At 44.5% G+C, this 16,676-nt stretch overlaps 1 protein-coding gene across 1 annotated transcript in view; it reads right to left on the reverse strand.

Moving 5' to 3' along the window:
* LOC118318449 (gamma-aminobutyric acid receptor subunit gamma-3) overlaps positions 1–14,815 on the reverse strand; it is a 35,941-nt gene extending 21,126 nt beyond the window's left edge. Inside the window, exons 1-3 of the mRNA XM_035648099.2 lie at positions 14,385–14,815; positions 13,874–14,019; positions 1,895–1,962 (exon numbers count right to left, since the gene is read on the reverse strand). Coding sequence (XP_035503992.2) covers positions 1,895–1,962; positions 13,874–14,019; positions 14,385–14,437 — 267 coding nt within the window. The 5' untranslated portion in view covers positions 14,438–14,815. The remainder of the gene's footprint in view (positions 1–1,894; positions 1,963–13,873; positions 14,020–14,384) is intronic.
* Positions 14,816–16,676: the final 1,861 nt, after the last annotated feature.

Raw genomic sequence — 16,676 nt, forward strand, 5'->3', positions numbered from 1 at the left:
AAGTGTAAAAATAGCTTCTTCATAATTACAAAGATGCTGCCTTCTCCAGCTTGACACATTAGTTATTGCTTATTGTTTCCAGTCGGTACTGAGTCTAGTGAAGAGAAAATGAAAGAAGAATAGATGGGAGCTAGCTGACAATATATACTGGATATGCACAACGTCATGTCCTGCTTCTAGTCAAGTTCTCGATTATTATATCATATTATATTTTTGGAAATCCCTGCTGTGAATTAAGGACAAAGAACCTCACTCATTGTGGATATTATAATAATAACACTGTTCAAAATCACTGTTGTTTTAGCCATGAAGGCATCAAGTGATGTCAACTTTTGTTTAAGACCAATTACCAGATGTCAGTGATTCAGAATAGACTCTGGCAACCATTCAGACTTTGTACGTAGGTATACCCACCTGTATGTCAAAAGTACAATACTTTAGTGAGCTCGTGCACATTAATACCTTCTTTTCCTTTGAAAATTGTTTCAATTTTGATTGTTCTGTTGATGGGAAAATGTGCCTAATTTCCTCTAAAGAAGAGGAAATGAATCACCTTCTGTCTCTTGGAGAAGCCGTGACACCCTGAATTATACACTGGATTGTAATTAGAAATAAATAGATGTGTGACTGCTGATATGACTTTATATGAATTCTGCTCTGATAATAGGGCTTCAAATTAGTCGGCCACACGGAGAAGATGGGGTTCTTGCATATATGCTGCACTGTCTATAACACAAAAATAGGACACTGTCTGGAAGACAGGTGAGACGGATGTAAAAATGTTTGGCCCTGTGATTAGAATGAGCACATTTGAAGCGTCATCGTTCCATGACCCCAAAACACACGTATTCAAAAGCATTCAATCGTCTCTTGCCGGCTGTTTGTTGGTCGGTCACACGGATCTGTGCAAGGGCAGCTTATTCCTTTTCCAGACACTCCGACCAAATGACGTCATGAGGATTTCAGCTTGCACAGCTAGCAGGTGTTCTTGCAGGAGCTGGCTCATGATCAGGTATAATAAGGTTATGTCTGTACCAAAGACGGCAAAATTCTTTTTTTTCTGAAGCAAAGTCACAGAAGTGGTCTGTTGATTTGTTAACATTTGACTGTGTACGGCTTTGCACAGACTGCTTGGCAGGCAACATCAGAGTCACTAATGTTAGGGTGAAACTCCTAGTTGACGCGATTTAATCACCCAGATAACTGATGACAGTTTTTCTGCGTGAATAACAGTTTAGCAGGCCCCTTCTGTTGAAACAATTAAGTGCATTACATTACATTCATTTGGCTGACACTTGTCTAAAGCAACTTTCAATAAGTGCATTCAACCACTTCCAGAACATGCTGCAAAGCAAGGAGAGGCATTTTGCAAAAAAACAAAAGTTTGAATGTTTTGGCCAAAAGACCAAAATGTACCATTTACTAAAACAATGAAAAACAAAAGCTGGAAATTTTGAATAATAACTAAAGCATTAATCGATTAGCAGTGTCATTTCACATTACAATTCTGCCATGTGACTAAAATTAAATGTCAAATAGTTTCAGCTCTAAATCTTTAAATGGTAGATGGATTGTATTTATATTAAGGTTTTCCCAACGCATCTAACAGTTCATGTCACATACTCTCATTCATACAGCGCCGTACACTAGTGCTTTTAAAAAAAAGAAGCTTACATCACTTTAGAGATTTGCCCAAAGACACTTTGGCACGCGGATTGGAGGATGAGTGATGAACTGAGAGATGCTTTTGCACATCGGAGATCCAGTTGTCGCTGAACTCCAACATGGCGACGCAGTGTCCATATTCCCACCAATCGCACCACACGTGTTACTCATGCTCAACTCATGGGCGGACACTTAAAGCTCTGAAAGATGGAGAAATGGGCCGACTCACCATATTTATGGATGACACTGGTCCGATGCTGTTCACAAATATGCCCACATCTATGACAGTTGGTTTAACTGTGGAGAAAAGAGTACAAAATAATTATTGATTAAAGACTTTCATTCAGGTACCATACAGTACCTTGTAAATCAGAGAGACGCAACGTGACGCTGGATCAGTGAGACTTTATGATACAGACTCCTTGTAAGAGTGAGTTGCTTTTGTGTTTTTGGATGATGCCATTTCATAATAATGACATCATGACTTATAATGAAAGATTGGTAAATCTAAATACGTTTTAGATCATGTCTCCATCCAATCGTATTGCTTGCAAAAGTGAATGTATTTCTACGAGATATGACATCATTTTTTCTCGCTTGCCATCATGATGTTGCCACTCCTATTATATGACCCTGAATCATTTTTCAAACGACAGGTATAAAAGCTTCCGGTCGTGTCTATGATCCGAAAGGAAAGGCACATCGCAAAATGCATTTATTTATTTTTTTTTAACTATGCATGACATCATTTTATGTGCAGTGGACATCAAAAACTTTTTCGCAACAACAAAAAGCAGCCCTCTAGGAGCATAGGCGTGAACAATGAGAACACTGTGATATGAGAATATGTGATATTTTGTATTAAAATATCAGTTAGTGCAGCTGTGAGTTGAAACAGGGACTTTAATCTCATCAGAAAATTAGTTCAGCGTGTGAATCCTGGGAGAACAGTCCATGTCATTCAAGGGGAATCACTCCACTCTCTAGTGTGACTGTGTCAATGCCGTGTCTCCCCTGACAATTGTTTTGAGTATGAGTCACATAATTCTACACAAAAGGTCGTGGTAGGAAAATGGGCTGCCACGTAATCTATCTATTAGAGTTCATAGCCCGCGGCACCACATCAACATACACTGATACACGCTGTACACACAGTACATTTCCTTTTCCTTCCTTTTGTTTCTAATCGGATTCCTCCTCCGGGTTCAGCCGGCCTCATTCGCGGGGAAAAAACATCCTGGCTTTCCCCAACTCTGCTGCTCTTCAGGATTTCATGCTCGGTGCAGGAGTGTCACTTAAAGCTTGAACTTTTTAACCGAGCTAAGTGACACGTGTGACATGCCGCTGCCATGAGCATTTGCCTTTGCAGAGCAACGGGCTCCTCCATCATTTTACATTACCTGTCCACGGGGTCTTTGTGTCTCGGCCAATTAAATCCACAGCGAGAATTTTTTTTCCACCTGCCAGTCTCCATTTCGGCGTTCGGTTCACGTGCTAACAGATGGCACACTAGAGAACACTTCTGCAGAGTCCCCCGCCGGGGCAGCTTTTCAAAAGCACCATATTTCGTAACCACACAGCACCCGGTGAACGAGCGGAACAGATCTACTCTCTAAACCCCAGAAATGAATACACGGGAAACGGCAAAAACAACTTCTGACAATTCAGTCTCAATCAGCGCCTGTGCCGTAACCTGCAGATGTGACTGGGCTGCTAAAATGTCAAACACACTCCTACGTGTAAATACTCCTAATTGTATGCAGGCAGTCGAGCAACAATGTCAGCTCCTGCAACCGGAAGTTCCTCGACCTGGGGAGCAGCCGCCAAACGTACAAATTAATTGGAGACAATCAACCCTGCCGGTTGGCACAGTGGCGCTCCGCTTCTCGCGCCTCTCCTCTTCTGACCCGATCTTCTCTTCCAAACAGGGAGTGTACACGTGCCAGACAGCCTGCTGGTACAACCCAATGGACGCTTTAATTACTAGACATCAATTATGGCCACGAGAATCTCAATTGGATTCAGTAGGTCAATCACCACAAGTAAACCCATGCGTTGTAGGGTTGTAAAATATCAGAGTTTCAAAGAGAAGAAGAAGAAAAAAACACAATATTTTTGTGATCCCATTGGAAAGATAAACCGGTGTATCACCCTGTATCCAAAGGAGAATATTGCCAGTGCTGAGTAAACTTTGATTTGGAATTTAGATTACCTCCTTCCACATGAATTCGGCCGATACTGCTACAACTCCTTTCGTTTGCACGCTCATACGGTGCACCTCAAAGGAAGAGTGTGGGGGTCAGTGAAGTGGACGGGCGCGCAGGGATTTTGATCACAATTCGCTGAGAGCCTTTTCATGCACAGACTGCGTCTGAAATGATCCTCTTCACCTTGGGCCTCTTTAGAGTAGCATGTCCAGCAGCGGGAGCGCCAGCAGACCCACCAGTTGTACACTGAATGTACAGATAAAAGATCAGCAGGATTTGAATCGACCGTCTTGTGCTCGAAGACTGAGTGTAAATGCGGCTCTATTTTCATTCACACAAGCGCAGTATGTGGTGATTACTTATTATCTTCTCAGAGACATTTGTCTCTGACAATTTGAAGGGGTATTCCAATCACATTGGCGCTTGATAAAAAAAAACCTGACTAGAGTTTAGTAGGGCTGTCGGGTTGCTAAAATACGCTGGTTGTAATTTGACTGTGCTTTGGACAATGGTCCGCCCCAAGCGAGACAATCTTGGGCGCGGCAAAGTGCAAGGTGCAGCAGCGGGACGCCGGCAAAATAATGACGGTATTTGCACGTGGGGAGGTGACCACCATCATTGAAATACTAATCATGCTACTAATTCCCTACAAAGAAAACACCACAAGAAAAAAGAAAAAAAGACATACGTCTACTACATGATTGCACGATTCGAAAATCTTTGTCAAAACCTGCAAAACCCATGACGTCACCCATTAGTTTGTGAACAGCAGTTTGGAAGCTCAGAGTTTAGCATTTTGGCGGGCCACGTCTTGGCTCTTAGAAACCAGAAGAAAACCATATTTGGAGGAGCGCTGAGTGGGCCTTTAGAAGTTCCTAGAAAAGTTTAGAAAGTTCCTATAGAAACTGACTTATTTTTAGTGCAACCGCCCTCTGCTGGTCGCTCGAGATAATACAGTGTCCAGGCATCTTGGCATTGGCTTCCCTTTCAGGAACCGGTGACTGCGTCCATTTTTATAAACGGTCTATGGTTGCAGCTTAGAGATTATTGCTGGTTCTCAAAGGAAAGGGAATTTTAAAAAACAGCAAGGGAGGGCAGTTGAGTGTTGCCAGAAAAAAATTGGCAGGTTTATACTGACACTACATCCAGTGAGACCAACTACAGTAACTGACTAACTACGAAATGACGTTCACATTTGAGTGGTAAATCTGCCACTATCACCAGTGTGAACTGTGTGCGTGCTGTGCCACATTGAAAAGCTTGACGGGTGTAGCAACAGCAAACACATGGATAAAGGTTTACAGAGGGTCAAATATCAAATGCATCGTACAAACGCCTCACTAACCAGTTCACGTTGTTGCACCTCGCCATTAAAATATAGCAAAGGGACGGACTGTGCACGGTGTCGCGTTGCAGCCCTGCGTGTGTCAGTGTGAGCTGATAGACCCGCGGAGGTTCGGGCTGCGAGCGGGTTTTCAGGTGTTAATTGTGTCCCTTTGAAGATGTGCCCCTCATTCAATGAAGCTGCATTACATTACTTTTTAAAATTTTATTTATCATAGAATGCTAATTGTGTTGGAAGCTATGATCCTGCACCTGTCGCACAGCGGCGCTGAGCAGCCGTCGGGTTGTGGCCAGTCGTTCAGTAAAGGGGGACTGCTCATTAACTGCTTTGGGAAAAATAGAGGAATGAACTAGAAATTAATTAGCAGCCGTGCGTGGGTTTGTTTGTCAGTGCAGCCGTCGGGGAATCCTTCTGAGCGGTCGCCTGCCACATACACAGTACTGTTCGCAATGCCTCAAATACCAATAACAATATATTGTTTGAAAATGGGCATTGTTTAAATAACAACAGGAGGATTGGCTGAACTCCCTCGGGCGACGGCATGACCCCGCCCTGCAGTGGTTAACAAGGACTGGGAGACATGTATAAAAGTCCAACAGCGAGGGGGGGGGGGGGAGAGCCGTAACCTGTGGTGGGATTCATCTGCCACTAGGGTGGGCGGAGGGTGACGAACAGCTCCGAATGGAAAACAGGGCCTCATGACTGTGGCTGGATGTTTGCCTTTCCATGTTAAAAGAGAATTAGAAATGCCCCTGTCAGACCATTGTTTCATTAAGAAGAGACTCGTCCATCTAGAATGAAACGATGAACTGAAGGTATTGGACATTTCTGGAGGACCTGTTGTATGAGTCCTTTCCCACTTCTTGTATCTCTTCCCTATGCCTGTGCGATTGGTAATGGTGTGTCCTTGCCGAGGTTAACGCTGGCCGTTTACAAAGGTCTGGAGTGTTTGATGAGTCGCAGAAAACTTTGACTGATGTCGAGTGAGTCAAACTGATCAATGAGCTTGACCTGTGGTGCCCTGCGTGTTCTCCTGAGCGGGTTTTCATCTTCCCACCACATCCTCTACCGAACGGCTCCTCGGTCGGGACGATAATCCGTCTTTGATTTTCTGTAATTCCTTATGGCCAATGACAAAAAAAGAAAAAGGAACGGAGAATGAAGAGGATTAACTTGCCTTTTTGAACGTCAAACAGAGCTGGGCGACTTAGTTAAAATGTAAATCACGACACTGATATCAATGTTGTTTTGTGATGGATGAAAAGTTCATAGAACCCTGTAAAGAAACCTGTCCTAAAAATTGAAACTTCATTCATAAGTCAAGTCAAAAGTTTTCACTTGCTGCTTCAAAATTATGAACCAGCATTCCAAACTTTCATATTTGTAATGTAGTAATTCTAATGTTTGCCATCTCATATTGTCAGTTTTTCTTACTAAGAATCATCTCCCAATGAGGATTTTACAATTCAAAAATCTTGACTCTCTGATCTTCTTCTTCTGAACTTTGATATAGCGTCTCATAATTTTGACATTGTAATCCTTACTTGACTTTTTTTTTTTTTTTTTACGATGCACCTTCAATCAGTCTTTTTATGGCAGAAAAAAGATCTTCCATTCCATTTATTGTAAGAATAAAATGCCTTGACGTTAGTTTATTTCCTCAAACTAAAAACATCAACTGGTTGCCACTGCTGCACATTTTTGAAAACGTATTGCCACATGTCCCATATTCATGGTTTGCATGCGCCGTCCTCTGAACCGTCCACGTTTGTCACTGGGGCCAAATGCCCAAAGACTCTGACATATTCAAAAAGCAGAGCAGATCACCTCCCTGCGGGCTCACCGCACCACGGCCACAATCCTCTGCCACCCGGTGAGTGGCAAGACACCAGAGCCAGTTAAATGGGTGTGTGGGGAGAAAAGGGCCCTTGGCCGCCACGGTGACCCTGAACGCAACGCTTTTGCCACACTCGCCTTCATTCAGAAACATGGCGAGAGAGACGCTGCAGGAGTGCGGTCGAATGCACAGCCGGGAGGTGACCACGAGTCATTCCTCAATCCTCACACCTCTCAGTTGGTCGTGACACACTGAGCGGCTGTCAAGGACGAAACTAAGAGTGGTTTTAGATTTTCTTTTTTCTTCTTCTTTCCTCTCACATCCGCGACGCGCGGCTCTCGTTAATTACAGTGAACAACGTGTTGGAGACATCAGTCGACCACTGTCATCTGCCGAGCTCCTCCTGACGGATCCCGACAGCATCTTTTGTGAACCACGTGGTGACTGGGTGACAGTCTGAGTATTACAAGTCTCAGTGATTGTTCCGTTTTTCCTGTGTGAAAAGGTGCCGGTTGGAAATAATAAAAAAAAAACAACCCCAAAACAACAGGTTCCTTTTGTACATTTTTGGACTTTTATAAATCTTTGTACTATTTTTTTTTTTTTTTTGATCCTCTGTTTTGTCATGCTGCTCTGAAAGCCCATTATCTCACGGTAATGGTGTCGGCGTTAAACTGTGTGTGTCTTGACATTATGCACAATAGAGGGAGGGCAAAAAAAACGGGCAATTACAAAGGGTTTTTCGCGAAGTCTATTATGGACCTAGAGTTACGGATTTCATACAGTCTGAAACTTTTTATGGTGGGCAGTTTTCATGTTTTTAGGTGGGTGAGTCACACATACCGTACAGTATGTAACAGAAGCCCCAAATAACTATTACAGTATAGGATAATGCTGAATGCTTAAACTTAGCCAACTATAGCTGTTTATGAGAAAACACTTTCTTAATATTTCTCCTCTGTAAACGGTAAACATTAGATACCACGACATCAGATCACATATTCAGTCCAACGTGGACTTTCACGCATCGCGTTGGATTCCAGCCATGTGGTGGAAGTGCCTCTTGTTGCTTATCCACAGCCTATTGCAGCATGTGATCTACCATCTACCGTCCAAGGGCCAGCATCGCAATAAAGGACTTTCTGATTTACTAATCTGTGGTCACTGGTCGGGGAAATTCCTCACATTCTATTCACTGTTGCTTCTTAGGTTTTACAAACCATTCAATTTAGGAATCAGGATTTAGTCCGTGATGGCTGGGACGCCAGGGAGGAATACAGATGTGGGACACGATGTAGAACAACGCAGACTACATGATGGTAGAATAGAATAGAACTTTACTTGGGGGGGTCTGCTGACTATCTTTCTTGCCATTGAGACAAACCCCCGAAAGTTTGTTTTTGTATTTGCAACTTACGTGACCGTAGCAGGCAGGGAGATGAAAAGTTGGCACACTCTCAACAAGAGATGTCCACACCAGTTCTAAACTCTGCTGACACACAAGTCCCTGTGAGCCTTTCTTAGAAAACTCTACTGTTTTCAGAGAAGCTCACCTGAGAGTCAAGGACTGTACCAAGATATTCACACATTTTGCACAATGGCCATCAAGTGAAACTTGCACGGTGTTAAAATCGTTTTTTAAATGGACCGGAGGAAGAAATCCACCAAGGTAGATAGGCAGCTTCACGGAACGGGTCAGTTTTCTGTGAGAGGCCCACCGAGGCCAGAAAAAGTCATAATAATAATAGTAATTATTGTGGGTGATTTCAATATTCGTGTGGATGCATGTGTGGACAGCCTCAGTCCTGCGTTTAATTCCCTGTCAGACTCAATTAGTTTCTCTTGACATGTAAATGAACCCACTCACCATTTTAATCACACCCTCGATCAACATGGTATAGAACTTGAACATTCAACGACATTTCCCAACGATGGACGATGCAGAATTTGGGGGGGAAATCACTTTATAATCAGTGGTGATCTGAAAATGCTGGGGGAGGGGGTGGTCCAGCCATCACATCTTCACCCCGAGGCAAGTTGATGATGCTGTTGATAGTGATGCAGCATCACTGTGTATGATCCTCAACACTGTCATCCGGAAGAAAAGGTTGTGCATCACAGCAGCCAGCTCCATTGTACAACTCTCAAAAGTGTGTGTGTGTGTGTGTGTGTGTGTGTGTGTGTGTGTGTGTGTGTGTGTGTGTGTGTGTGTGTGTGTGTGTGTGTGTGTGTGTGTGTGTGTGTGTGTGTGTGTGTGTGTGTGTGTGTGTGTGTGTGTGTGTGTGTGTGTGTGTGTGTGTGTGTGTGTGTGTGTGTGTGTGTGTGTGTGTGTGTGTGTGTGTGTGTGTGTGTGTGTGTGTGCTTTGAGAAAGAGTGTCTTAGTGAAAAGGTCACTGTGTTGATTATCCCCAGAAACACTTTATTGCCGCATTCGATGGTCGACAGCTGAACATTGTAGCGAGCTCAACCATCATCCATAAAATGTGAAATTCATCCTTTATTCATAAATACAGCCATTTCTGTGACATTTGATAAACCGAGTGCAACTGTACTGAATCGCAGGTGTCATTATATGAATCACATGATGACAATATAATTTAGGAAGGTGAATGAATGCACGTTTCCTTCCACTATTGACGCTGAATCATGATGAAAATCTACTTCATAGATCGTGCTCGTTTCCACCGCCCCCATGTGGCCAAGAAAAGATTTGAAAAGAATCAAAATTTGGTATTGCGAGTTGAGCAAAAGCCCCTGAACGTTTTCTAAATTGTCTTTGTGGTGAGACTGTTTACAAAAGCTAATTGTTCTCCATAATCACATAACTCCTGTGCCTTAGGCAAACTTGGTCAGATGAATTATTCGCTTGTGTCCTCTGCCACTTTACGGTGCACTCGCTCATTTTCTCTGGCAAACGCACGGCAATACGCGTGAAGAAGGACGACGTCCTGAAGAGGAAAAAGCTCATTTGCTCGACTGGAATGATTTATTCTTCAGTAAATGCAGAGTCTATCACTGTGTGACTCCAAAGGTTGTTTGGTTTTTTTTTTAGATAATAGGTGCCATTAGTTTGCGGGGGATCAGATGCACCGTCCCATTTGTGTTTCCCTCCGTTTTCTTTTCTTTTTCTTTTTCTTGCTATCAGCCGAGGAGGCTACCGGCGGATTCACCATCAACGCTCGGGTGTTGCTCCGTCTCTATGTCGCCGTGGGTGTCGTCGGGGCAATCTTTAACTTGCGACCCTGAATTATGTTTTTGTTGTGTGTGCTGCGAGAGCCGAGAGAGGATTTAGAGCACGGAGTGAGGCAAATAAAAGCACCTGGAAGGGGGGCCATGGGGCAAAGTCCCAAAACAACCCACTGGATGTGTTCGGTAGACTGAGCAGTAATTGGAGTCAGAGTGACATGTGGAGAAAAGTGGCACTTAGGCCGTGGGAGCGAGATCAACTCTCTCGGGACAACATCAGAAGGTCTTCTTTCACCGGCCCGATGCGTCTGCCCCTCAGTGCCATCCTGCGAAACAAACGGCATTTGTTCTTTTTCTGTCCCCTCTCCATTCAGGCCACGGAGAAAGAACCCCGCCGTGGTATCCATAGTAACAGATCTTACATACAATATCCGAGGTAACACAGACACCAGAGGACCGAAGCCACTGGACGGCACGACGCTGAAAGTTGCAATGGCATTCTTGTCCAGATCCAGTTAAAACCACTGCAGCTTTTACTTGCTCTACTCTGAGAACCGTTTCAAACTTTATGAGATATTGTATTTTATATATTGTCCAAAAATACACCAGGGGGAGTACGCCTTGCCGACTTTCAAAAATATTTTGAAGCGTGCATATTTACAAAGATAATCACCAATCTGAGGCCCAGATCCTCAAGGGCCTTGCTTTTTCTGTGTGGTTATTTGATTAGCTGCACACGTGTTTGGTTCTGTCATATGCACGACTGGAGTCGGTTAGCTTGAAAAAAGGAATAAAAATGAGCAAACAGCTAGCCTAGCTCGGTCCAAGATTTAAATAAAATCGGCCCGAGAGCAGCTGAATGCACACGCAAACAGACCACACATGTAAAGACCCCAAGTTGGGACTTTTACAGCCACCCTGCAGCTGCCAGGCAGCCAATGGGGACTGCGGGAGGTCACGGTGCCCAGCCCCTGATTGCCAGGCAGACACCAAGCGACGGCACATCAATCCCCGCGAAATATTGCCAATTTTAGCATGTATTGCTTAAGAATCGCCTACTGCCCCTTTAACGGCCGGGTACGTACATCACATAAGGGCTGCCTCCCTGACATCACTCAGGGACCCCCTCAGTTGACTGAGATTCCTCAATTTGAGTCAGTGAACTTCTGGTGACAGCTTGGTCCCCCAAAAGCCGCTGCAAGAGTGAGCGTTTATCACTAACACGCCGCTCTCCGAGGTAAAATCATCCCAATATGTCAAGTCGTCCTGTCCTTGTGACGAAGTTGTCCGCGACAGGCTGAGGGAGCTGCGATCGCCCGACCCAGGGTGAGTCTACTGAGGGCTCCAAGATACAGTTTCCTTCTGCCACCTGCTTAGAAGTGCTGAATGTACAGCTCAAAGACGCTTATGACATCGTCTCTCTATGATACCTAGCATTCATTAACTCGGAGGGATAACTTCATTGTATTACATGAATGTGCCGCGTTGTTTGAGAGTCTAAATGAGAATGAAAAATAAAAAACAAATTAACAGTCGTTAAATATTCTTAATGGACAGCCAAATTCGATCCAAGCTACTGTAGCCTACCACTTAGTGACAGACACTGTAGAATCAGTAGGACAAATATCAAAGAGGAAGAATCGTGGTCACGAGCGGAAGGATGCGGTGGCTCAGGCATGGGGGGGGGTTTACCTCAGCTTCCGCTTGCGACCACAATTCTTTCTCTTATCCCGACTCCAAAGCACAACTGTGTGTGAGCGTCAGGTGTCTCACAGTGAACTGCTGGAATCTGTGCCGTTTAAACTAGGGACGGGACGATACTGATCCTGCAACCATGGGTATCTGCCGGTACCGATCCGATACTAATCTGATACAATCTTTTCCCCACTTGTAAAATAGAATATTAATAATGCATTGTTCAGGATGCACTTTGCTTAACCAACCCATCGCAGAAAACCTAATACTCAACCTCACACTTAACTCAATGGTTAAGATATTGCCACGAACCTTGATATTCTATATAGAGATACAAGCTGCGTGTCATCATAAGAAACAAATCACGGGAATATATTAAATATGGCTCGACTCTCAGCTCCTGTATCCATCATCCACCGTAAACTGTACCAGGGTATGAATCATACCACTTCCCAAACCCTGGGCAGGGCCTTAAGGGACATTTAGAGTCACAGAAGCAAAGCCTCGTACAAGGAAGTGGGAATACTGGCGCATCCGAACCAACCAATAACCCATGGCCCGATCATCCCGTACATGACTTGAGAAGATCGAAGAAGGCTCGAGAGTCATTGAATTATACGACTCCTCGTATCTCTCGCTCTCCTCCACTCAAAGTTTCAATCTCCAAATGTAATTTATATTCATGAGGCTATGCAGATGAGTGACGGCCTGACCTTTTGTTATCGCAGGTCAGCGGGTTAGTCACAAACATCTGGAAAAAACGGGCAGGTTTTTTTCCGCTCCGCTTGAAGCCAGAAAACCAAGATCAGAGCGCCAGTGATTCACATCCTTGGGAAAAAACACCTCACCGTCACTTTACAGCTGGTACACGCGAGTACGAGAGTAAGGAAAAAATCTATATCACTAAACTGAAAGTGGATTTACAGAATATTTACAGGGTATCTGCTATTATAAATAATTAAACTACTTCACAGCTAGCCACCGTTGCTCTAGTGGCTGTGGATGTTTGAGAAATATCATCTCTCACTATGATATTAGCCCTTTTCATAAGAAATAATGACAGGCGCGCCTTGAATACTACATGTTCTTTACAATTGGGTGTATTGCCGCATATGGGTCAGTCGATGTGCCATTCAAAGCACTAGTATGAATCTCGGGATGAATCTCGGATGAAGACAACAGACTTTCACAAAAAGGACCACAGCGTTCCCTCCCCTGCTGAAAGAGAAGCAGGTCGGATCCCACGAGCAGCCGACCGGACGGCTGAAATGCAGCGTCCTCTTGCGCTTTTGGGTCGTGAAATATGTTTCGAAAAAGCCACATAAACATTACAAATCGAATCATTTCGTATGCTATTAAAAAAAACACACCGGCTTGTGAAGATAGTTTAGGTTTGTAGTGAACAGAAAGGACAGATTTTGGCAGCTGCTGCTGCTGCCTCCAGCGGCACGCACATTTACAGATAAAGCAGACAATGGGCCCTCAAGGTGTTACAGCTTGTCACAACCTTTTTTTCTTTTTCTTTTTTTTTTTTTACAAAAAGCACAATGATGTCACCTACGTCACTGTTGCATTATCTTAACTTTTAGTGATAAACGACTGTCGTCGTATGAAATGTTAAGTGCTTCGCGAAGGCATCCAGCAACACGTGTATTATTACATCACGGCACTATTTATGTACATGTGATGTTATGCAGGTTCATGTTGTAATGATTCATTACAATATAATCATGGGTGAGGACTGACGGACCAGCGTATCTGTTCATTTATCAGATCATAACCTGCTGTAATGAATCTGCAGGTCGCTCACGGGTCACTTCAATGCACATTTCGCTTTAGGACTTCATAGGACTTTGGAGATTCTAATAGATAGGCGGATAAATATTCACATAAAAAAGTGACAGACAGAGACGTGCATGGGATAAAAGGTGACATTACCTCCGATGTCCGGTCGCAGCTTCTTGTCATACTCCTTCAGCAGATTGTTGAGTATTTCCGTGGCGGTCGCGGTCTCGTGGGACTTGGGGGCCAGCATTTGCTTCACAGTGACGTCCTCGTAGTCCTCGTACTCCAGGGCCAGAGACCTGGCGAAGGGTGAAGGATGAGGAGAGGTGTTGAAACGAGCGGTCGCATGCAGTGTGTTGTGCAGAGTCTACTGTACATCATGATAACTGGTGTCCCTGAGGGTCCTTTGTGAATAGTCAAACATAAAAGTTTTCTTTGGTAACAAACTGACAAACATCACTGCAGTGTGGTCTTGAACACCACACACACACACACACACACACACACACACACACCTCATTGTCTGGCATTCTGTGGACAGCAAAGGAAGAATTTCATTGTACAGGGAAACATTGTTTCCTTACTGTGCATATGGCAACAAACTTGAATTGCAATTGAACTGAATCACGTAGAGTATAGTCTCAAACAAGAGTGCGCCACTCACCAGGTGAGAAGGACCGACAGCAGCAGCACTGGGGCCGCCGGTCTGAATGACATGTTTCTCGCAGGGTGACAACAAGTGGCGACGTGTCAGGGGACGGAGCGCGTCGGCGTCCGGACGCGGCGGTCAGTGCCGTTCGGGGGGAGAGGGCGCGAGGGGGCAGCTCCTCATAGTTTGTAATCCAGCAGAGATCCATTCACCGCAGCAGGCGTCTGTGCACTCAGATCCTCCCCCGCGGTCGTCTTCGGTCGGAGCAGCGGACCCGCTGCCTTGCCACTGTGCTGCGAGGCGCGCAGTGGAGGAGGCGCCGCTCCTCGGCCGCGGACGCGGACGCGCCGCCGCTGGCGTGCGCAGGTGCGCGCACCGCGAGTGCGTCGGCGGAGGAGCGGAGCCCCCAGTTCATGGGCCACTCCTGTGTCTGCGGGGTCAGGTGTGCGTCCCTCCACTCCACCTTCTGGACGACTACACAACGGGTCTCCGGCAGAACAAAGGTATTAATGCTGAACCAAACAATCTCTCTGCCCAATTTGTGCCAAAGAACATGCCTTTTGAGAGAAAGAGCTTTTACTTTGAGAACCTGTTTCAAACTTTGTGAGATATTGTACTGATTGACTGACTTTCTGGAATTTCTATAATATTTTTTAAGCATGCATATTTGCTTAATTAATCACCAATCCTGAGGCCCAGATCCTCGAGGGGTGGTTTTCACACAAATCTTATTATACTAGTAGACATGACATTGACTGTCAGCAATATTCATTACATTCTTCTCAGTTAAAAAACCCAATAGCAAATATCCCCCTTTTGTTTCTTCTTACAGAAATGTCATTATTGATGTGTTTTATTTAAAACAAATTCATTCATTCATTATTTTTGATGATGCACCTGCAGTTTGATGTCTCGTGGCTTCTTCGTCGTATGTATTTGAAAGCGTGAACATCAATGTGTAATATGTAGCCACCCTTTGTACTGTAGCAGTGTTTGTAATTGTAATCGAGGGCCTCTGTCGTGCTGCGTTTAGATTGTGGCAGTTGAGAGGACAACCAGTGGTACAGTGGGGCTTCAACACTTGAAGGCACACACAGCAGCAATTCAGTGTTGCACGTCCACAGAGTTGGGACTCTCACAAAAACATACTGAGCGGTATAGAAGCAGACGTATGCTGACATATATATAGTCAAAAAAATGGAAAACAGGATGTGTCATTTCATCCTCCAGGCCTACAAAATGCCCAATTGCTGAGATATAGAGGACTTAGATAACACCACACCTCACAAATATAGATTCACTTTCCTCTGGATGAAACGAAACAATCGCGTCTTTACAGCATCAGAGCAGGACTAACAGACTTGGATGTCTGTGCACAGTATGTAGTTTGACCCCCAGTGTGATCCCCTGACATCGATCCTGTGCAGTGCTGCCGCTGTGGCTGACTGCTGTCGCCCTCTGCTGGTTAAAAAGAGAAAAGCAGGCCCTGGACAGTCGACAGTGGTCGGTGGTACAACAATCAGGACTTAACACCAAATAGGGAGACAGCAGAAGGAACACACACACACACACACACACACACACACACACACACACACACACACACACACACACACACACACACACACACACACACACACACACAGCTGGAACATGGATCAACTGGGACCTGTGTGCTTTGACAGTGACAGTGACTAGTGGGTCATTTACTGGCCATTCTATTTCAAAATGCCCTAATGATTAAAAGCGATTGACAAATGTCTTGACGCTCCAATGAATGTATGGCATGATGTGCTCCCTAAATCGTTGACATGCCCCACTCGACAGTTCAAGTATGTAACAACTATTACTTGGACATGTTTTCTGGTGAAACCGTTCAGAGCCCCAGGTCCGTTTTAAGATCACAGACCTGCACGTTTAATCCAGCCTATGGGTATGTACCACTACACCGTGTGAGCAGTCATCCCACCGCCACATTAAAATACACACCGCTGCAGCGTTCCTTCGCAGCGGGAATTGACTGTGGCAAAGGCGGCGGACTATTGTGTTGATTAGATCAGAGGTCACACAGACAGTGGCAATATAATAACAACACAATATGCAAAGTTGCTCTGAATGTAAAAAAAAAAAAGTACTGGTGTGAGAACACAATCGGATCTTTGACCAACTCAACGATCCAACGTGTCAAGGTTCTTCCAGTTCTTTCTACGTTCAAAACAAGAAGTCATTCTCTTCTCTGTTGTGTTTGACCTTCCTTTTCTTGATTTCATATTTTTATATTTCTTTCCCATGTTGTTTTGTGTTTTC

This window comes from Scophthalmus maximus, chromosome 13, assembly GCF_022379125.1.
Source record: "Scophthalmus maximus strain ysfricsl-2021 chromosome 13, ASM2237912v1, whole genome shotgun sequence".
NCBI lineage: Eukaryota > Metazoa > Chordata > Actinopteri > Pleuronectiformes > Scophthalmidae > Scophthalmus > Scophthalmus maximus.